Source organism: Perissodus microlepis, chromosome 12 (assembly GCF_051167445.1).
Source record: "Perissodus microlepis isolate ML-2025 ecotype Zambia chromosome 12, ASM5116744v1, whole genome shotgun sequence".
Classification (NCBI taxonomy): domain Eukaryota; kingdom Metazoa; phylum Chordata; class Actinopteri; order Cichliformes; family Cichlidae; genus Perissodus; species Perissodus microlepis.
This window is the reverse complement of record NC_140472.1, coordinates 36,985,784-37,007,682: the sequence shown is the minus strand read 5'-3', so window position 1 is coordinate 37,007,682 and position 21,899 is coordinate 36,985,784. Positions and strand designations below refer to the sequence as shown.

The following is a 21,899-nucleotide window of genomic DNA, read 5'->3' as shown; positions in this document are numbered from 1 at the left end:
TGGTAAACAGGAAGTGAGGTCACAGGGCCTGGAGATAGCGCTGGAGTGGGCTAATGGACCAGTATTCGTACTCCCAGCCCAGAAACCAGCCGGTGAAGGTCGGCGGTTCGAATCCCTGCTTCACCGTCACGATGGGGGTTCGAGGGTCACGATTGGCTGGGTCACTCTCGATGTAGCGCTCAGCTGCAGGGAAAAATTTATTTTATTTATTTATTTATTTTTATTTCAAACGCCTCAAAAGTTAAGAGTTTAGACTTTAAATGACAACTGAACCGATCCTTCGAGATATTAGACGAGTTCAGAGCAGAGGACATCGGACACACGGCCAGGTAACGCCCACTTTAGCCTCCTGTCGGTCTCACCTGATGTCACCGCCCGAGTCTTCTCCTCCTCCTGAGCTTCGTTTCCAATCCAAACGAACACCTGCAGCAGGACGCAGGACGTGAGGACACCAAAGAGATGCAGACATCTTTAACTGTATGAACAGAAGGAGACGCCCACCTGGTCCCAGGTATCCAAGATCATGACATCATCAGGAGCGAGATCATCCTGCGTCAGCTCACCTGGAACCTCATCTACCTGAAACACACAGATTCACCTGTGAAGATTTGTTTAGCACCGAGCCTGGTCTGAGGTCAACACACCAACATCCAGCCTCTTCCACAGCGCGTCTTTGTCCCGCACTCCTCCCCTCACCCCCAGCCAGTGACAGCAGACGGCCGGCCCTCTGCTTTTCTGTTTTATTGTCTTTACTTTACAGTCTAAAGTGTATTTAGGCGACTATTGTTGTGATTTTGTGCACTGTAATTAAAACTGAATTGAAAGAGGATATAATAAAGTCTAGCCTCCAGGTGTCTCTGGATTTAGAAGTTAGTTTCAGTTTCCACCTGAAGCTGAAACTATCGAGCTGATTGTTGACTGATTAATCTTGTATAAATGAAACTGGCTTTGCTAGAACTTTGTAGTAAACAATGATGGTGACGTTGGCCTTGCTGCTGGAGAACCAATCATGTGACGAGCTGACAGACCTTGAAATTTCCAGTCTTGTTGGAGCAGGCAAACAGCCGGGGAGGATGAGCTTCCATCTGGTTCTTCAGCCGAGCAGACCGACAGTAGTCGTGCTGCCCCCCCAGCGTATGCCAGAATCCATCTGTAACCGCAGATGGTCAGTTTATGGTTCTAGTATGTGCACATTGGTAAATATTTCACCTGTCCTCCCCACCTTGCTCCTCCCCCTCGTCCAGAAGGGTGGGGGTCACATGCAGGATCTCAGCCAGCTGTTCAGCTCCCTTCAGTTCGTCTGGGTTGCTTCTACTGCCTTTCCACATCCAGGATCCAGAGGGCAAAACCAGGAGGAAAACATCGTTGGAGTTCAGACGGGAGGAGGACGGCTCCACCTGACAAGAGCAGAGGAGTCAGGCTCCACCTGGACTAACCAATGCAGGTTCAGACGACGTGACAGTCGCAAGGCGTGAAGATCTGAACCAAAACCTTTTGGACCAAAATATTCCTGAGCTCAAACTAAAGTTCTGGACTCAAAGTCTGAGTCTTCAGAGTTCTCTGGACTCAAAGTCTGAGTCTTCAGAGTTCTCTGGACTCAAAGTCTATCAACCAGAAGTCTGGGACGTTCTTTGAACCAAAGGAACTTTGATTTTCTGGACTAAAACTCTAAAAGGAAAGAACCCGTCTTCACTGGGCTCCAGTTCTCGCCTCACCTCCACAGTTCTGGTGTTTCCTGCTGGATTGGCTCTTATCTGGAACAGGCGAGTGTCTGCAGCTTCTGATTGGCCGTTCTCTCTAGAAGTCCCGCCCTTGTACACCACCAGTGGTTTGTCGCCAAACAGACTCATGAGGTGGGCGGGCTCTTTTCCTTGAATGACCCGCACCTGCACACAGGTAACAGTAAGAGCCTTTCCTGCTCAGAGGGTTGGGTTAACAGACTGGGCTCAGCGTTCCCAGCTGGTTTACCTGGACAGCACTTCCTTCCAGCTCATCATCCACCTCAACAGCCAAGAGGGCCGATGCCGCAACCTCGTCCTGGGTAGACTCCGCTCCCTGCCTATAGAGGGAATAAAAACATCTAAATTAGAAGCAGGTTTTCCAGCACTAGATGGCACCCTGCTGTGGAGAGACATGACCGAGGATCCCAGCACGCATGCAGCGCCTCACCACATGTAGATGATCTGACCGCGTCGGTCGCTGTGCTGGTAGCGATACAGGATGATATAACTGTCTCCTCCATAGAACTGACCGTAGGACGCCGAGTCCACGGGAACCTTCTCCGAGCCTTCGACCCTCCAAATCTACGGACAGAGACGGACTTGTTTGTAAAGCCTGGCGGCTCTGCGGCCACGGACGTCACAGCTTTCAAAAGGAGATTGATTTTTTAAATCAAAAACCCAAAAGTTGGAAAACAATTAAAATATCTCCTCGTGTAAGTGAAGTCACTGACTTGCATGTTTGAGTTTGTATCGAGATCCTGAGAAACACATGTCCAATCCAAACAGAGGCGTGTGTAACCTGCCTCTGTTACACATGAGCATTCAAAATTTAACGATCCAATCAGAGTGCTTCATGTGACCAAGGCTGACACCAGCCTGTTTTTGCTGCGTGTGACGAACTCTTATGTTTTGGCTTCGTCCTGCTCAGTGACAGGAAGGTCCTGAGTTCTTTCTGTGTAGACCACAGGTGTCAAACTCTGGCCCGCAGGCCAAATTTGGCCCGCAGCCTAATTACATTTGCCCCACGAAGCCATACCAAATTACCATTAGCGCTGGCCTACTGGTATTATACAGCTAATAAATAAATAAATAAATAAATAAATAAATATAGAGTTTAGTATTAAGCTTTGCTTGTTCCGTATTCAGTTTTTCAGCAAAACGTGTTTGAGTCCATAAGAAAAGATTCATTCTTATATCTGGGGGAATAAATATATTTCAATAAATATTAACGTTAGCCCGCGACTTTGTTCCAGTTTTGAGTTTTGGCCCACTGTGTATTTCAGTTTGACACCCCTGGTGTAGACAGTAATGAGTGCAGCCGGGTGATAATCTAGTGTCTGACTTACATGCAAATGTTTTATCAGCACACCTGTGAACACAGCTGCTAACTCTCCTGGCACCAATGGAGACGGTTTTCCATCAGAGAGGAGGGATGATGTGGCGTTCAAGCTTTCAGCTCGGTTAGTCTGTTGGAGTACGAGTACAACTGGAGGAAGAAAAACGGCCACATTTCCATTCGGTTCAGTTTTTTCCCCAAATAGTGCCCTCAAGGCACTTCGCTGTGAAGCTGTGTGAACGTCACAAGTGCCATATTTTCACAGAGACCTCTCAGTTACAAAACAGGAGACACTACAGGTGAACGCATCATCTGCAATCTTCGTCATCTTTGAGGTTTTATGACATTTGAAATATGCAAATGAGGTCTCACTATGTGAAATGTGCACTTTGGATTATTTCTTTCCAGCTTGAAAGAAAACCTGCTGTGACACAATCTGAAGGTCAACCAGTGTGAGGGGAAAACCACCAAAAGAGGCACAACTGTGTGTGGACAGTTTCACATGCATTTGTTTCACCTTTCAGAGCACAGATTTGGTGGAGGGTATTTAAATGAATGAAACAACCAATGATGGCAGCTGCTGGTAATGGGTGATCATCGCTTTGACTCAGTCCTGCATGTTTACAGCGTGATACGTTTGTTCTTCAGTAATATTAGTGCTAGTTCTGTCATAATGTGGCTGTCAGGGAGGCGTGACAGTTACTTTGTACTGTACTTCAAACCCTGTTGATGGGCGCTCAGTCATCCAGGTAAGGAAACAGGCTGGTTCTGCTCATCTGGACGTTTTCAGTGCGAGAAACGTTTCTTCATCATCATCATCATCATCATCATCATCAGGTGACTCCTTCAGTGTCAGCTGACTGCAGGTTTCTACCTTACAGTCTGTGATCAGTGGTCATGACAGTCTGCATATTAATGATCATAAACTGACCTCACCATTGTTAGTCATTGGTGCTAGTTTCAGTCATTGTGCAGATGTCCTGTTTATAATGTTGAAACCTGCAGTCAGCTGACACTGAAGGAGGAGGAGGAGGATGAGGATGATCATTTTCTCCCACTGAAAAAGTCCAGCTGAGCAGAACCAGCCTTTCGGGTACTTCAAACCGTGCTGGTGAGCAGGGCACGTTACAGGTTTCTGATTGTTCAGCGTCAGTCCACAGAGAAAGGGCACCAAAAGCCTGCTTATGCATCATTGCTCAGCACACACAGAGCTCTGCGACATCACATGTTATGCTTTACGAGGTGGTCTTTGCTTCTCCCCGATATCAGCTCGATTAAATACAAACAGAATACAGCGAAGAGTCAGAAAGGCGTTATGAAGCGTTAGATGGTCGCCGATTTTCCTTTCTTCTGCAGCAGCGATGTGGTGACAGGTGGGCGGGTGGATCTGTGGGTCAGTCAGCTGCAGGTGAGCCAGCCTTACATTGAGGTCAGTCACACGCTGGAGCTTTACTGCCCCGGGTTTCGTCGGTCAGGAGCCTCTCAGCTTGTCGTTGTTGAGCTGAAACCTGCAGATGTTACTCAGGGCTGAAAACCAGCCCTGAGTAACATCATGCTTGTCAGGTGACCGTGTACCTGAGCTGCCGACATTCAGGTGTTCTCACCTGTTTTTCTCCGTCCCCACAGTCGACCATGCCATACTGCGCCGCCATGCCTTCTGATTGGTGGAGCGTAGATGCATCAAACGGCACCTGTCCAATCACAGGAGTCAGCTTTGGTCTGGCTCGGCACAGTTTAGTCCTGGAAGCTGATTGGCTTACCTTTTCCATCTTTGCAATCTTATTGGACACGTAGGCGGTTCCCATGCCGACCGCGTCACTGGGGTCCCTCCAGTCCTTAAAGAACTGTTTGAAGAGCGGCCCCTCCCCGTGCTCGGGAAGGACCTGGACCTGGGGGGGCGGGAACACAGGTAGGACAGGAAAATCGGATCACCTGTTTCCTGATGCAGCTCATCTCAGGTGAGACTGTAAGTAAGTGTGTGTGTGTGTGTGTGTGTGTGTCTCTACCCGTGTGAAACTGGGGTAGTTCATCTTTGAGATGAACGACTCTGCGGTGTTCAGGACAGCGTGACGCTCCTCCGAGTTTGCATCTTTACCTACATACACGCACGCAGTTAATTTGGACCAGCAGGTGTTACATTCTGTTCAGTCTCATCCAGACAGGTGACCTCCGGACGTTCAGTTTATTCACAGGTGGAAAAACGAGCGCTCCCTCTCCATGACCAGTTCCCGGCCTGTCAGATGGGTCTTGCTGGTTTCACACCTGTTGTGCTCACCTTTCCAGATGAAGATGTGTCCGTTGGCTCCGTTGTCAAGAATGAAACACTCGCTGGACACCAAAGTATTCTGGGAGAACGGGCTCTCCTCGGCCACCACAGTGACCTCCAGGTCTCCGCCTGCATTCGACACCTGAGACGAGTCACGTGTAAATCTTCAGACATCATGGGCAGCCACGGAGAGCTGATTGGATGACGATCCAGGTGAGAAACACCAGAGTTTGTTACCTTGTAGAGACAAGCCGCTTTCCTGTTGGAGGCATCCGTCTCGGTGTCGTCAGCCTGAGACTCGGAAAGCTCCGGCTTCTCCCCGAGAATCTGAACACAACAGAGAGCAGTGAAAGGTCAGCTGAACGTCCCATCATGCACTGCAGCTTAAACAGCAGAACAGTTTCTGTACCAGGCTGTAAATGTGCCTATTGTGCCTCACTGCTGCTTCTGCTGGACGCCAGAGGAACTGAGCTGTTGTGCGTTTCTGTACTGCTAAGGAGTCTGTGATGAAATCATTACACACGATTTGCATACCTCTACCATCTTCTCTGGCTCCGCCCCTTCATCGCAGACCTGGAGCTCAGCCCGCCCACACCTCTCATTGTCACGGATACCCTTAGACATCTGTCGAAGATTTAATTAATCGGGTATTCTGCTTTGTGACGTCATAAAATGATGACGTAATTAGGTGATGTCAGTACTCACCATGGTTGCCTTCAGCTTCTCAAAGTGGTTGCTGTGGGAACCAGACCACTGAATAATTTCCTGTAGAGAAAAACAGGTTTACAGCTGTACCACCCTCTCTCACCTGTCCCGCCCCTGCCTCACCTGTCCCAGGTCCAGAATGAAGCTATCTGACTGGTTGAAGCTGTCCCAGCTGACAGGAACCTCCGTCGCCCTGACAGCGCGCCGGCCTCTGACATGCAGCAGTCGCTTAACATCACCAACATCATTGGTCACCACGTGCTTGAACCCTGAGGCCACGCCCCCTTTCTGTTTCCAGACAGGCAGGAAGTGATGTCATTTAGAATGAGCTCATTAATGAGCACAGAATCAGCCTAAGTACACATAGTAATTAGGGGTGCAACAATACACAAAATTCACGGTTCGATATTTTTTCGATACAAAAAAATGTTCATGGTTTTTTAATTTGTCATTTATTAAAATTATAAATATATATATTTAACTCAAAAGTACAGTTTTTAAATTTAATGTTGCTGAAACAAAGTAATAAAAAAATTAATCTGATCAAGAAATCCCTCATCTTTGGAAAAGAGAGTTTATTACAGAGAAATGGCTCTTTCCAAAATAAAAGCTATACTATACGCTTCTTCTGGGCTATATTCTCAGCAGCATATTAAACATATCAGGTCCCCATAAGGAGAATCCTGTGCTAACGGCTGTCTAAATGACTCGGGTAAAGTTTGTAGCATGCGTGCTTGTTGTTTTTGTCTGCTTCCACTTGTCTTTGCACTAGGATGATGTCGGAGTAAATGTGCAGTCATATTCGTTGTGTTCCCACTAGTGCTGTCAGCGTTAATCTGAAATGACGTTAACGCCACAACACGGCAAATCTCCGTTAACGAGCTACTGCGGATTGCCCCGTGCATGGGGCTGGACGGCCAACACGTTAACGAGCTAACTGCGCTAACACACTAGTTCCCACCCATGTAATTGAGCATTGCGTGGCACATCCGACATACTGTTTTACTTTAGTCCATGACGCGCTTACCTTCAGGGTCATACGTCACATGAAAACCAAAATAGTTCCAAACGCCAGATGTGAATGAGGGTGGGGGAGGTTCAATTTGCCATGTTGCAACAAGCTTAGCTTCTGTCTGGCTAGCTTGTGCTGTGCTCAGTGAATCTGCGCTCGACTACTCCGCCTAGGCTGCACTGTCAAGCGCAGATCGACTGAGCGTGCAACACAGACAGCATCGTCAGAAGAAAAATTGATAAAATAAATTAAAGATTTTGTATTGTTCGATACATATGCGTACGGAACCGAAAGCACTGTATCGAACGGTTCAATATCGATACGAGTATCGTTGCACCCCTAGTAGTAATAGTAGTACTTGTGTTGTAGTTACCATGTATGTGAGACCAGATTTGAAGTACCCGGTGAAGGTACCAGACTCGTAGCCCTGTACTTCGCGGTACTGGACCGGCGCCCCCTGCAGGAAGTCGTCCATCTGAACAGTGAGAATAGCCGCTGCTCCGCTCTCATCCTGAGAACACGCTGAACCTGTGAGACAGTCGGCCAATCAGAGAGCAGAACAGCTGGTCAGCTGCAACCACCACCAACACCACCAAGTACTGCAGTATCACCAGTCACAGTGCTACACCACTTCCCGTTTACATTTATTTTGACTGTCACTACGACATGTTCTCCAGCAGTATTAGTGGCAGTAGTATCAGTACGTGAAATACTGCAATACCCTGCCAGTAGTGCAGGTCGTACTGCAAGGCACCGCTGCGGTTGCTCGTGCTCTTCAGGATCAGGTACGCATCGCCGATGTAGAACCGGCCATACAGGCTCTCAGGAACAGGAACCAGCTCCATGTTCTCCACCCGCCACACCTGAAGCCCCGCCTCCTTCCCTGCACGCTCAAACTCTGAATGGGATACCATGATGTCACCTATAAGGGGCGGAGCCACAGAAAAGAAAACAGTCCAACCTGAAAACGTTTCACTGAAAGGGGCGTGGCAGAAGCATTAACCAGTGGCGTGTATGCAGTGTTGGTCAAGTTACTTGAAAAAAAGTAATCAGTAACTAATTACTTCCCCAAAAAAGTAATCCCATTACTTTACTGATTACTTATTTTCAAAAGTAATTAGTTACTTTTTAAAAAACACGATTTACAACTTGAATAGGTGATAAAGCGATAGGTCTTTCAGCCCAATTCTACTTTTTCTGCATAATCCATCATACAAAATGTAATCAAATGGAAAAGTCTCTTTTTAAAACTTGTTTTATTAGTTTTAACCTTTTAACTTTATGCATCAAGCAAAAATTTAATTATATGCAACATTCTCTGACTTGAAGAAATTTGTTTAACATTTAAACCTATTTTCTGCACATTCCAGCACATAAAATAAAATATTTTTTGTGTTTACACTCAGTCTTTCAAATAGATGCAAGTAAAACACAGCAGAAAATAAATAAAATCAAAGACTAGCAGTCCTGTTGCTCTATTTTCACCTGTAAAGCAGGCGGAGGTTTACCCTGGTGCAAGTGTGCCGCAGCGGTCAGTGGAAGAATCCGCGAGTTTCTCTGTGAGTTTCCCATTACATCGTAGCTACTCGGTGCTTGCTTGGAAGTTTAGGGGTTTTTTCGCTGTAAAAAGAAGTTTTCTTCCCACGCACAACGGACACTAATGTTTTTGTCACTTTTTATGGAATCAAACTCAAAGTAAGGTCAGTACTTCCACGCTTTAAACGCTGCACGCTCATACTCTCTCCTGCACTCAATATATGATCCATTGTTGATCTGCAGACAGCTGTTGTCACGAACGTCGCACTCGCTTACGTCATTGTCATGAGACATTCTCGCAAAAAAAAAAAAGAAATCACGGTTTTAGTAACGCAGTAACGCAGCGTTCCTACGGGAAAGTAACGGTAATCCAATTACCGTTTTTGCAATAGTAATCCCTTACTTTACTCGTTACTTGAAAAAAGTAATCAGATTACAGTAACGCGTTACTGCCCATCTCTGCGTGTATGTAATCCCCACCCACAATATCAGATTTACTTACTCTGGCTAACCCTAACCCTAAGTCATGAAAACATTAAAATCAGTCACAGGACAACAAACAGGTGTGTGCTGTAGCCCAATCAAAATCGAAAACACATGTAAAGCTCAGAGCTGTTGGATGATGAATTTCACAGCAGCTCCCATAGCACAGGTGTGTGTGTGTGTGTGTGTGTCGTATTAACAGCGTTGTGTTCCTCTTGCAGTAGCTGGTTCATTGTGTGCACTTCCTTTTTCACAGGGCGAGGTTGACACACACAAATACACACCTGTGCCAATTCTGACACACCTGACAGCTCACAGGTCGTTCAACCCCGAGGCTGTATGAAAACATCTATCAAGTTTCAACCTGTTCAGGTTGCATCAACACACACAGTTGGTTTTGACATGCATGTTTTAGCATGGTGTGTGTCTGTCTGTCTGTCTCACCTCTGCGGCATTCACAGAAATAGTAAGTGAAGAAGGTTTTCTATATTTAAACATTTGAAATCAAGAAGTTTAAAAGCAGAAAGAGGAAAACCCGACAGACAGCGAATGCCTCCTCACTGATCACAGGTAACAACACAGAGGAAACACACCTGAGCAGTTACTGAGAAGCAAGACTGACTGTGGAGAAGATGAGGATGACGAGGAGGATGAAGAGCTTCTGCGGAAAACCAAACATCACCTTGATGACAGGCTCGAAATGATGTCACAGAAACTCACCTGAAACAGAGGAACTCACCTGGTCGTCCTCACTGAGCTCCACCTGAGTCTCTGACAGAAGAGGGCAGGGCTGCAGCGCCTTTTACCTCGGAAGCCCCTCCCTCACCTCACCTGTGACGATGCACATGCTCAGACCAGCTGAGCGTCCCTCTGATGCTGTCCGTGCGGCTCCAGGTGCAATTAGGTTGTTGTAGTCTTCTGCATGTTTTCATACAGAAATGAACAGAATGCATTAGAAGCGTGTCTCTGGTTGATCCACATGTGACCTGTGACGAAATCGGAATTCAAACTACTCAAAAACTTTATTTATAACTAACCATATTTTATTTACGATGCTGCGGTTCACACAATAATCAGTGATTCCTTAAAATTTCGTATTTAACTGAAAGTTCACGTCAGACTGTCTGGCTGATAGAGGCAGGTCATCATGCTTTCTAACACTGACTTTAATGCTGAACTTTTTTAGAATTAATTTGATTACTAAAACTAATTACAGCCGACGACCAGTAGCGGTTTTAGATACGGGCAACACGGGCGGCTGCCCGGGGCGGCATCGTGGTGGGGGGCGGCATCACGGGCATCGGCAAAAAAAAAAAAAAAAAAAAAATGCTCGTGCTGCCCCGACGTCAGCCAGCGCATATTGGGAATGGTACAGGCACCGATCGGTTTTCTATCGCCCATTTGCTGGGAGTAAGGGCGCCCTTCGTTTGCGAGGTGCGCCTGCTGCTTGCGGCGCAGGGAGGAGAGGGCGGGGCGGCGGGGGATTCTCTGACCGGCTGGAGCAGCATCTAATAACCAACTCGCAAAATAAAACAAAATAAAAACAAACCAACAAACACGAAAACACCAGACATCATGATACAGATTTATAATTTGCACCGATGTTTTTTCGAAATTCTATACACGGAAAGTGAGCGCGAGAGCCCTCGGTGCGCCTGCTCGCTGCTGAAGTCAAAGTAAACTTTATTGTCATCTCCGCTACATACAGCCCAGCATATAGAGAGACGAGACGACGAGGCTCCAGTTACAGCAGTGCAAGTAAACAAACAATATATATAAGAAGAGTAAGAAAATAAATATACACTTTAGGACCAGGGATAAAGGGATCAATAACAATTTAAAATTTACAGTTTGATGATTTAAAGTCTCACACACAACCCGTCGAAAGGGGAGGGGGCCCCTGCTGCTTCCAAATAGAGCACATTTCATTTATAATGATGTAAATCCAAGCCCATTATGTATTCATGATTTGAACCCTGGGTTGTGTGAAATCTCAGAAATAAACCCTAGACAAAGTGAATCTGTGAACTAAGGCAGCGGTCCCCAACCTTTTTTGCGCCACGGACCGGTTCATGCCCGAAAATATTTTCACGGACCGGCCTTTAAGGTGTCGCGGATAAATACAACAAAATAAAACTAGTACCGGTACCGAAAAAAAGAAGATTTATTCATAACACATGTGACAAGACCCAGGAAAACCGAGTTAACGATAAAAACGATAACAAAATAACGCTGAAAACCGATAAAAACCCTGAAAACCATACATTTCACACCTGAGCCTCAACTCTCGCGGCCCGGTACCAAACGACTCACGGACCGGTACCGGTCCGAGGCCCGGGGGTTGGGGACCGCTGAACTAAGGTGTTGTGGTGATCCTTGGGTTGAGGGATGGGTGTTCATACTGGAGTGCAAAATTAAAACCAATGGAAGATGGACAAGAAAAGTTCAAAGCCATCAGGTGCTCAGAGTGTTCGCCCAGGGCGCCAAACGGGCTAGGACCGCCACTGCCGACGACTCTCGAATTGATTGTTTTTAACTATTATTGAAGCTCTTATTCTGAAATCTCAGCATACGTTACGTTGACGGCCTTGTCTTATTGTGAAAGTTCAGATCGGATGTGTTTACGTGGAGGTTTCCGTTTGACACGGAGCGCTCAGCTGTTAGCACAGCTGGTCGACATGTCGCAGAAAACCGGGAATAAACGGGAATAATCGGGCTGACGGTCGGCTGGGGTCGCTCGGTTTAGGCGGGAAAATGGAGACGTTCGGCAGGTTCACGAGCATGCTGCTGCACGCGCTGGAGACGGTGAGTTAGCAGTTAGTTAGCTGCTGTTAGCTCCGTGAAAAGTTGGACAAAGTTAGTCACTCGGATGAGCTGTTTGTCACTGCTGACCCTGACCAATCTGCTGTCACCGAAACGTAAACACAGAAGCTAACAGGTGCTAACGTTAGCTTCAGAGTACTCCAGGTGTTTACCTGCTGGAGATAGGTTTGTGTCAGGGCTCAGGAACTCGCACAAGTAGAGACAGGACAGACAGGTATGTGTGCCAGCTGTTACTGTACTCCACTGTCACCTAATGACTATACCAGTAAAGCTTTTTGAAATTAATTAAAACCAGCTTTATAAATAAACCTAGTGAACTGATCGAGACAGGTGACCTGGTCAGGACATGAAGTTCTACAGCTGCTGGAACCAAAACAGAAGCTGCTGTGCTCAGAGCTGTGATGTCAGCCGCAGTGGGAGGGGCTGACAGGAGCTCACTTGTAATTGGCTGATTCAGCCAACGTTTGAAGGCAAAGCAACCAGTGAGTACAGAGAACATGAAGGCACCGATCAGCTTTATGGATCTGTACTCAGCTGGTTTAGGTCAGGGCTGATGAAGCACTCTGATTGGTTCCCTGGCTTGACGCATGCTTAATGATCCAGGTAAAGAAATGCCCCCCAAAATTTGTCTTCATCTGGACGTAGCGTTTCAGTGGGAGAAACGTTTTGTCATCATCCGGGTGACTTCTTCAGTCTCAGCTGACATGTGTTTGCTCTTGGAACTGTGTCTTCATTCCACATGTTTCACATACAAGGTGCTCCAGGTAGAAACATGGGTGTGCCATGGGTTCCCCAGTTTCACCCAGTGTGTCCAACTTGTACATGGAAGAAGTGGAAAACAGGGCTTTGCTGTCCTACCCTGGAACACCACCAAGGTCTTGGTTAGCCTTCTTGGACTGTGAGATCTCCATCCATAATGGGGGACAACAGCTGAGACACAGTTTTTCTAAACACCACATCTCTGTGGCTTTTTTTGGACTTCCTGTCTGTTAAGTATTCTTAAAAAACTAATTTTGACTCCGCCTCACATCTCACCTGTCTGTCAGAGGGAGCCCACGGTGGAGCTGTTTGACTCGTTTGTCGATCACTGGAAATCAATCACCAATTATTATATCGATACGACAGGTGAGGCTCTTTAACCTGCAGTTAGTTGTTACCACAGCCACACAACCAGCCAATTGAATTCCTCTGCTGTGTGTGTGTGTGTGTGTGTGTGTGTGTGTGTAGATGACAGTCGTCCTGTCAGACAGACGGACATCCCCTGGCATCTCAGACAGATGTTGGACATCCTGGTGTACGAGGAGAAGCAGCAGGTCAGTCAGTGTGACTCAGAGCTGTATTGATCAGCATATCCATCAGAGTATTGAAGGTCCTGTCTGTATTGATCAGGCCGTGGAGGACACAGGAGCCTGTATGGAGTACCTGCTGCAGCACAAGCTGTTGGAGACTCTGTGCACACTGGGGAAGGCTCAGGTAACGGTGCTGCAGTGCCCCCTTCAGGGCTACGCACACTCACTGATACAGTGAAAGCTGCAGGCTAGGATGATGATGATGATCCTGCTCTTCAGTCATAAATGTTCAGGTTGATGAGGTCACTTCCTGTCTGAAAGGCTAGCGTGCCCATCTTAGAGGAACAGCTCGCTGTTTACTTCCTGTTTTAGTAGCTGGCACTGAGACTGAGCTGCGTGGTCAGGTTTTATGGCCTGTAGCGTTAGGAGCTCACAGCTCTGATTGGTGGATCTTTCCTGGGTAACCCACAGACTGTATTTGAATGATGGAAGCAGAGATTGTGACATCGGCTGGTGAAGTCCTGATTTAGAGCTCAGAGATCAGGTTTTACAGCAAGAATAGTCTGCTTTACAAAGACTGCAGATTTAGTCCGAAGCAGCCATTGTTTGTTTACAGTCTGTAGGAACACCTGTCTCCAGGTGAGGGTCTCTGTGCCGAATCCAGTTTTAGCTTCAGAGCAGAAACGCGGTGAACTGCGAGCTAACACTGTAACGCTTCTGTCCTCTCTCAGTATCCTCCAGGGATGTCCCAGCAGGTGCTCCTCTTCTTCTCCAAGCTCCTGTCTCAGGTGCAGAAGCCTCTGCTGCAGCTGGTGAACGTCTACAGACCTGTGCAGGTAAACCAGGTGGAACATCTACAGCACTGCAGAGGCTCATCTGTGCCTGTCAGTCCTGTGTGTGTCTGCAGGTGTTGTCAGTCCTCACACGGCTTACAGTGACACGCACACAACAGGAAGTTTAGGTTACAGACAGTGTAGTGAGGTCGTCAGAGCGTAGGCAGGTGAGACGCTCCACCTGAGCACAGCACAGAGGAAACAAGGCAGCGTTTTGTCTCTCAGCCACCTGGGGGACAGCCCGCAGGGGACAGACCTGAAGCCTGGACACCTGAGGACACCTAAGGACACTGATGCTGCTAAGCTCAAGCTGCTTATTTTTATTTAAATCTTCCCAATAAAGCTAACCTTTCTTCACTTTCTGTCTACCACTGCCTGTGCTGATGATGTCACTGTGTGCTCCGCCCCATAGAAGCTGATTTGCCTCTGTGCGCTTCCTGGTTCCCAGACTGAAAAGGAGGAAGCTCAGTTCCTATTGGTCGTCTGCTCCAGAGTGAAGCAGGATCCCCACACGCTCAGATACGTCTTACAGGTAACCTCAGAAGGTCTTAGGTCCACTTCCTGTCACGTGATGTGAGCTCATTATCACATGACTGTTATCTTTGTTTTCAGCTTCCAGACCAACCAGTAAGCAGTACACTGAGCTCTGACCAATCAGAGAGCAGCATGCAGGCATCCAGTCGGGGGACAGATCCTCCGCTGCCCTGCGGCCCCATCCAATCAGAGAGCTGTCTGCTGAGGGCCCTGCTGGGTCTCACTAAGAGCCAGGTCAGTAACCCGAACATCTCGCGGTGCATTCAGGTGCCGTCTGAATAACTGGAAAATGAAAGATGGCAGAAAGTTTTGACGAGCAGAGACGTCAGCACGCAGCACTGTGAGCTCTGACCAATCGCAGTCGGCGGCAGCGACACTGTGTGTTGCACTAACGACGGAGCGCTTCATCACTGTCCCTTCACAGAGCACCTCAGTGTGTCTGAAGGCCCACGAGAGCCTCCTGCTGCTCTGCGGGCTGCAGGCTGGGTTCTCAGGGGAGCTGCTGAGCACTCACACCCAGCTGGGAGAGCTGCTGGCTGTGAGGCTGCAGGACCTCTACTCCCTGCTGCCTATGGAGGACGCTGCAGAGCTGCAGAGCTGGCCTCACACGCCCTGGAGGTAAGAACACACACGCGCACACACACACAGTAGTGCACGATGCAGTACTGCAGACTGGTGTACTGCAGCATTTCCTCTTCCCCTCAGCTCTCAGTTCTCTCGCCTCAGCACTGACCCCAGCTCACAGTCTGTGGGTCACATGATCAATTTCTTCTGCTGGCTGGACTTCCTGGATCACCTGATGAGACAGGCACCACAGGTAATACTACCATGACAGGTACACAGCTGCTAGTAATGCTAATAATGCTCAGGGATGCCAGTGCTTTGTGGGTAGTTGCTGCCATGCTGTCCACGCAAAATGTAAACAAAGAAACCAACAGGTGATACGGAGGAAGACGCGCCTAAATGAGCTCCTGCAAAGGTGCGCACATCCAACAGGTTCAAGCTCACACTCGGGTGTGCGCGACTGTGACAAGCTCTTCAGTTTTTCCTGCGTGCCGCTAAACAGAGCGATGAATTTCTCCTGCAGCATCCAGGGTGCGAACGACTCGCCGTGCTGCTCACACTCATGACCTGAGCAATCTTTGGACCGTCTCAGGTCCTCCAGGTGTGACGCTCTCCTGGCAGGGACCGTGACTGTGGGCTCGCTGTTGGATCGCTGTGGGCCGACTGTGGCCTCGCTGTGGGCCGACTGTGGCCTCACTCTGGCCTCGCTGTGGGCCGACTGTGGCCTCGCTGTGAGCCGACTGTGGCCTCACTCTGGCCTTGCTGTGGGCCGACTGTGGCCTCGCTGTGAGCCGACTGTGGCCTCACTCTGGCCTCACTGTGGGCCGACTGTGGCCTCGCTGTGGGCCGATTGTGGCCTCGCTGTGGGCCGACTGTGGCCTCGCTGTGGGATCGCTGTGGGCTCGCTGTGGGATCGCTGTGGCCTCGCTGTGGGATCGCTGTGGCCTCGCTGTGGGCCGACTGTGGCCTCGCTGTGGGCCGACTGTGGCCTCGCTGTGAGCCGACTGTGGCCTCACTGTGAGCCGACTGTGGCCTCACTCTGGCCTCGCTGTGGGCCGACTGTGGCCTCGCTGTGGGCTCGCTGTGGGCCGACTGTGGGCTTGCTGTGGGCCGACTGTGGCCTCGCTGTGCCCTCGCTGTGGGCCGACTGTGGCCTCGCTGTGAGCCGACTGTGGCCTCACTCTGGCCTCGCTGTGGGCCGACTGTGTCCTCGCTGTGGGCCGACTGTGGCCTCGCTGTGGGCCGACTGTGGCCTCGGTGTGGGCCGACTGTGGGCCGACTGTGGCCTCGCTGTGGGCTCGCTGTGGGCCGACTGTGGCCTCGCTGTGGGCCGACTGTGGCCTCGCTGTGGCCTCGCTGTGAGCCGACTGTGGAAGAGGCCGGTCTTTGGGTTGTAGCCTCTCCACACACGAGCTCACAGTCTGTGGGCAGAAAGCTTTAGTGTCATGTGACCAAAGGATGCTTCCAGTCTGCAGGCTCTTTCTCCGTGTTGTCCTCGCCATGTGTCAAAGGCTGTAAACAGGTAAATGTTCGCGAGCTCACCCGCACCGTCAGCACGTCCTTTGAGACGTCCTCTGTCCAGCTGATAGTCCGCTCACACCGCGCTGCTACAGCAGCCCGCTGTTCTCATGACATTCAAATGTTTTTTTAATTTGTTTTTTTTTATTAGAAAGAGGGACAAAACATATTAATGAACATTCTAACAAATGTAAATATGCCAGGTTACAGCCTTGGGCTTATTATCTGCAGACCCTCTGGCAGGCTGGTGTTACACACACATTAGGAAAAACATACAGAGACACTTTTTACAGGTCATGTGACAAGGACAAAAAAGTGATCACATCATATTAGAACAAACAATGACAAGAATGCACAACAGAGGACAATATAGAGAACGGAAACACATCAGTTATATTGCACAGTGTTGCACATGCCCTGACTGTGCTGATATTGCACTCACACATTACACTAATAGTTGTTTCCCTTTTTGTAATACACTAACTCTTTTTCACGTCCAATATGAAGCATGATTATTAACCATGATCACGTTATTGTGTCCCTCAGCCGCCCTTTTAAGTGACTCTTACAGAGAGGGAAACTTTCCCTCGCTAGCAAAGGAAGACTATTCCAGAAGCTCACTCCCTGATATGACAGAGCATCTGTGAAAAGGTCTAAATGCAGATTCACAATCCCCTCTCACAGTGGCTCGGGTCAGTCGAGGCAACACGGCTAGACTCTTGTTTAATAAAATCACTCATTGGTGGAGGCGCCAGACCATCTATAACTTTATAAATTATATATATATATATATATATATGAGCCAGTGTCATAGAGTGCAGGAATGTAGTCGCTGCTGTGTCTGTTAATGATGTGCGGATATGTCTAAAGTTCTGTATGTTAACATTTACAGTTTTCACTACGTTGTTTATGTGTTCTTTAAAGTGCGCCCCAGGGCAGCTGTGGCTACAATGTAGCTTGCTATCGCCAGTGTGTGAATGTGTGTGTGTGAATGGGTGAATGACTGAATGTAGTGTAAAGCGCTTTGGGGTCCTATGGACTAGAAAAGCGCTATACAAATGCAGGCCATTTACCATTTACCATTTAAAGGATCATTTTGAGTCTAGTAGCACTCCCAAATACTTAAATTCCTCAACAATAATTAGTTCTTGTGCACCCAAGCGAACTTTCACTGCAGCCACGGTTGTTATAGGTTTACTAAAGAACACTGATACGGTCTTTTTAACATTAAGGCACAGACATGAGTCATTCCGCCATTTTTGTAAATCATGTAATGCCAATGAAAGCTGATGGGCTGCATCATCAGCAGTTTGGCTTGTGTAACAATTACCGTATCATCAGCATAAATAATTGTGTCTACATTTTTGCACACACTGAGCAAGTCATAGGGTGAAAATAACCGGGGGCCTAGAATTGAACTGAGGGATGCCTCGTGTACAGTGAAGATGGGGTAACTTACCATTCTTTATTTGCACACATTGGGCAATGTCCTCGATTTAACTTTCACAGTAAACACAGCTTCTACCTGCGTCTGCTCCATCGCCAGCTCGTGTTAACCACGGTCCCATGATGCGTCGAGCTGATGATGTCATGATCCTCAGCGCTGTAGTACAGCTGATGGTCCCCAAAGGCTGCTTCTGTTCATCTGGACGTAGAAAAAGTTTCATCATCAGCTGACTGCAGGTCTCCAACCTCATAACCAGGACATCTGCACAACAGCTGACACGAGCAGCACTGGTGAACAGCGGGCTGTGAGCTCAGTTTATGATCATTAGCATAAACAGGTGTGTGTGTGTGTGTGTGTGTGTGTGTGTGCGCGATCATCGATCAGTGGTTGTTGCTACGTTGTTGCCAGATGAACAGAACCAACTCGTTTCCGTGCCTGGGTGATTGCATCAAGATACAGTTGATAGTGCTAATGCTAACACTGCTGCTAAGCTATCGCTAATGCTAACAAAATCATCTGATCTCCACTCACACCTCACTCTGTGTGTGTGTGTGTCTGCAGGTGTTGTCAGTGAAGTTGGCTGTGTGTGTTCATCAGCTCTGGTTGGTGGAGCTTCTTCAGCCTCAGCTGTTGGACACGTGAGTCCTTCATCATCCATCGTCATCCTCCTCACAGGAAGTGGGGGTCCTATCAGATCTTAGGTGTGTGTTTGTGTGTGTTTAGGTGTGAGCAGGTGGTGCTGGGCTCCACCTCCGTCCTCTGTGCCACTGTCAGGCTCGTCCAGTCCTCATCTCTGCTGGATCAGCTCGTCCACTTCCTGCTGCGGAGCAACGCCGCTCAGCCGCTGCTGCGCCGCTGCGACCACATCTCTGACCAGGTGAGAGCACGCCCACTCGAGCTGACACCTGCAGCTAGCTAGAGTGCAGAGACGGGAAGCATAGAAACGACTGTGTGTCCTCAGATCAGCATGGTGTCGCTCTGTCTGGTGGAGGAGCTGCTCCAGAAGCCTCACAGGGACGTGTTGGACGTGCTGGTGCTGAGTTTCCTGCACACTCAGAGTTACCTGAGTCCACCTGCCTCGGCACAGGAGGAGCGGCAGACGGAAAGTGGCGAGGACAGCGAGTAGGTGCTTCATGTGTGGCGGGTTGGCGTGTGTCTTAGCTGTCCCCGGCTGATGATGCGTTTCCTGTGTGTCAGAGACCCAGAGGACGACCCCTTCTTTTCCGACAGCCTGACCTTCTCAGACAGTCCCCACCCCCCTCCGCCTCCTCCACCTGGACCCCAGACAGCTGATGATGTCATCAACAGGTAACGAACCTGAAGCTGCGCCGCACAGAGAGTAACGAGTTAACCCGAGGAACAAAACACGACTGTGTGTGTGTGTGTGTGTGTGTGTAGTTTCCTGTGTTTGGTTCCTGTTCAGGTGCGATCCTCTCAGCTGCTGCAGGAAGGAGGATACGAGACGTACGTCCACGACGCTCACACACTGGTCAGAAGACACACACACACACACACACACAGCTGTCACTGGTCTCTGACCCTACAGTCAAACCCTGTCTGACTCCTCCCACTTCCTCAGGTGACCGAGTGTCAGGCTCTCTCGCTGTCGTGGGATTGGCCGCTCACTCCCCCCCCCCTTTCCCTGTCGTCAGGTAGAGACTCCGCCTCCTTCTTTGAAGGTCACCTGCTAAAAGTTCTCTTTGACCGTCTGGGACGCCTCCTGGAGCAGGTACACAGACACACACCTGTGCCCTGCGTGGTTCCCCCTGGCTCACCTGTGCAGGTGATGACGATGATGTCGTGTGTTTGCAGCCGTACGAGTTGAACCTGCAGCTGACGGCTGTTCTCTCCAGGCTGTCGGCGTTCAGCCACCCTCTGCTGCACGAGTACCTGCTCAACCCCTACATACACCTGTCTCAGTCCTCCAGGTCACTCTTCTCTGTCCTCATCAGGGTGAGACGCGTTCTCCAGAGGAGGGCGGGGCCAGGCATTTGTTTTTAAGTTAGGGCATGTCTGTTTTATCACCTGTGTGTGTGCCAGGTGATGGGAGAGCTGATGCAGAGGATCCAGCAGGTCTCTAACCTGAGCGAGCGACTGCTGAACACCAGGAGAGCGCTGCTGGGCCTGCCGCACGACCCCGGGTAACTACCTGCTGTAACGCCTCACTCCAGCCACGCCTGGCGCCGTAAACACACTTACCAGGGCTGCAGCGACTCATCGAGTGACTCGATTATAAAATGTCTCTGCACAAATTCTTCTTTGATGCTTGTTTAATGTGTTAATGACGGAAACGCGAGCGTTTCGAGTGAAAGCTGCTGCAGTAGAAACGAGGCGGGAAGAGCATAGAGGCGGAGCCGTTAGGGAGACGGTAGCGTGACAGGAAACAGCAGCTGTTCGTGTGTCCACCATTAGAACCTTTACTGGGAAAGAGCTGCAGGAGTCAGAGCCTCAACAAACCGTGATGTGAAGTAGGCTCCACCCACCGCCGCTTGTGTCATACACACACGCACAGCTCTCCAGATAATCTGAGGCATGTTTTAACCCCACAGTTCGCTCCAGGCTGACGGCAGCCGTCACGTTTTACATGGAAGTGTACAGGCGTGAGTCTAAAGGGGGGCGTGAGGAGCCCTAGACCAGATTTATTACAAGGCTTTGAAATGATATAAAAACTGTTTTAAGTGCTTAAAAATAAGAAGTTTTCTCTCTTTGAGTGTCTATTATCGCTCATTAATAAGACAAAAATGTTCTTACTCGGTGATCAGTAGCTGCAGCCCTGTGCAGTCTGCTGTCATACTCCAGACTCCACCTGTACTGAACTCAGCTGTTTTGACTGTGAGCGCTGCTGGTCCTGTGTTCACCTGAGTTCTCCTGTGGGTGTGTCCACAGACTGGATCACCTGACCCTGCTCAAAGGAGTCATCGTCCTCGAGGAGTTCTGCAAGGAGCTTGCTGCCATCGCCTTCGTCAAGCTGCCCCAGGACCAGGACTGAGACCTGGAACTTTGGATTACAGATCAACATGTAAACATTGGGTCACCTGCTGCAGGTGCACCTGGGAGAAAGAAGCAGATTCAGAATCTTCAAGTGTTTTTTTAAGTTCTTCTTGTATAGCGAAAAACTGGCCGATGTCTTGGTGCTGTTTCTGAGGCGACCTGAACACCTCGGCGTCACTCTGCGTTTGATTGGTCAGCACGTTTATTTATGGTTTTAGTCTTTAGCTGATTTTAAACAAAGAGGAAGTGGTGTCAGAGTCCAGTTTTGAATGTGTCACATGTCAGTGAGACGTTCCCATTGGACGATCACATGGAGTGATGTCAGCACGTTACAGTTAGAAACTGCGATTAAACACACTGTCAAAGCGAGCAATGCCTGTCATGTGACATGTCAGTGAATCTCATTGACTGTGTGGGCGCGGTTTGATGAATGGAGCCAGGGTTAATGAGTCTGATTGGCTGAACACGCATTTAAATACAGAGAAACCCTCATGGTGGCGAGTCCTCATTCATCATTAGCCCCGCCCTAAATGTTGTCAATCACCGTGCAACCATGTTGCTTAGTTTCTGGTGAAAGAGAGCGACTGTTTATCAGCTTCACTGGATGAAACTTTACTGGTCTGATGGACTTCCTGCTGCTTTCACATGGCGAGTGTCACATCGAAGTCACTCCTCCCTTTGGCGGGAACACCTGTCCACATACTTTTGGTCCACTGAGCAGGCAGTATAAAAAAGCTTTGTATAATTGATGATGATGATGATAATGAAGAGTTTCATGTGTGAGACAATAAAAGTGTGCTGACAGCCGTCTGTCGTGGTGTCCTTGAAAGTTTCACCAAAA

General features: G+C 48.8%; 2 protein-coding genes across 7 annotated transcripts; one reads left to right on the top strand and one right to left on the bottom strand.

Moving 5' to 3' along the window:
* Positions 1–19: 19 nt before the first annotated feature.
* On the bottom strand, positions 20–12,275 carry LOC146376976 (gelsolin-like). Of its 4 annotated transcripts, none has more exons than XM_084947437.1 (20): positions 12,035–12,275; positions 9,653–9,977; positions 7,762–7,962; positions 7,414–7,568; positions 6,152–6,316; positions 6,029–6,088; positions 5,858–5,947; positions 5,561–5,650; positions 5,333–5,465; positions 5,064–5,152; positions 4,818–4,946; positions 4,662–4,748; positions 2,170–2,303; positions 1,969–2,059; positions 1,716–1,886; positions 1,223–1,397; positions 1,029–1,150; positions 502–579; positions 363–423; positions 20–183 (listed from the first exon to the last, which is right to left on the bottom strand). In XM_084947437.1, exons 3-20 carry the CDS (start codon positions 7,952–7,954, stop codon positions 20–22), a joined length of 2,187 nt encoding a protein of 728 aa, XP_084803563.1. In that variant the 5' UTR covers positions 7,955–7,962; positions 9,653–9,977; positions 12,035–12,275. The 4 variants fall into 4 exon arrangements, with proteins under 4 accessions (XP_084803563.1, XP_084803566.1, XP_084803564.1 ...); XM_084947440.1 differs by lacking the exon at positions 12,035–12,275 and having other exon boundaries at positions 9,653–9,720; positions 9,799–9,861; XM_084947438.1 differs by lacking the exons at positions 7,414–7,568; positions 7,762–7,962; positions 9,653–9,977; positions 12,035–12,275 and adding an exon at positions 7,056–7,170.
* On the top strand, positions 10,548–21,865 carry fhip2b (FHF complex subunit HOOK interacting protein 2B). Of its 3 annotated transcripts, none has more exons than XM_084947441.1 (18): positions 10,549–11,864; positions 12,929–13,007; positions 13,110–13,195; positions 13,272–13,355; positions 13,903–14,007; positions 14,417–14,536; positions 14,617–14,772; positions 14,963–15,156; positions 15,244–15,355; positions 18,629–18,705; positions 18,791–18,944; positions 19,029–19,189; positions 19,265–19,375; positions 19,466–19,556; positions 19,647–19,796; positions 19,880–20,020; positions 20,108–20,208; positions 20,954–21,865. In XM_084947441.1, exons 1-18 carry the CDS (start codon positions 11,814–11,816, stop codon positions 21,054–21,056), a joined length of 2,076 nt encoding a protein of 691 aa, XP_084803567.1. In that variant the 5' UTR covers positions 10,549–11,813; the 3' UTR covers positions 21,057–21,865. The 3 variants fall into 3 exon arrangements, with proteins under 3 accessions (XP_084803569.1, XP_084803567.1, XP_084803568.1); XM_084947442.1 differs by lacking the exon at positions 10,549–11,864 and adding an exon at positions 11,871–12,096; XM_084947443.1 differs by lacking the exons at positions 12,929–13,007; positions 13,110–13,195; positions 13,272–13,355 and having other exon boundaries at positions 10,548–11,864.
* Positions 21,866–21,899: the final 34 nt, after the last annotated feature.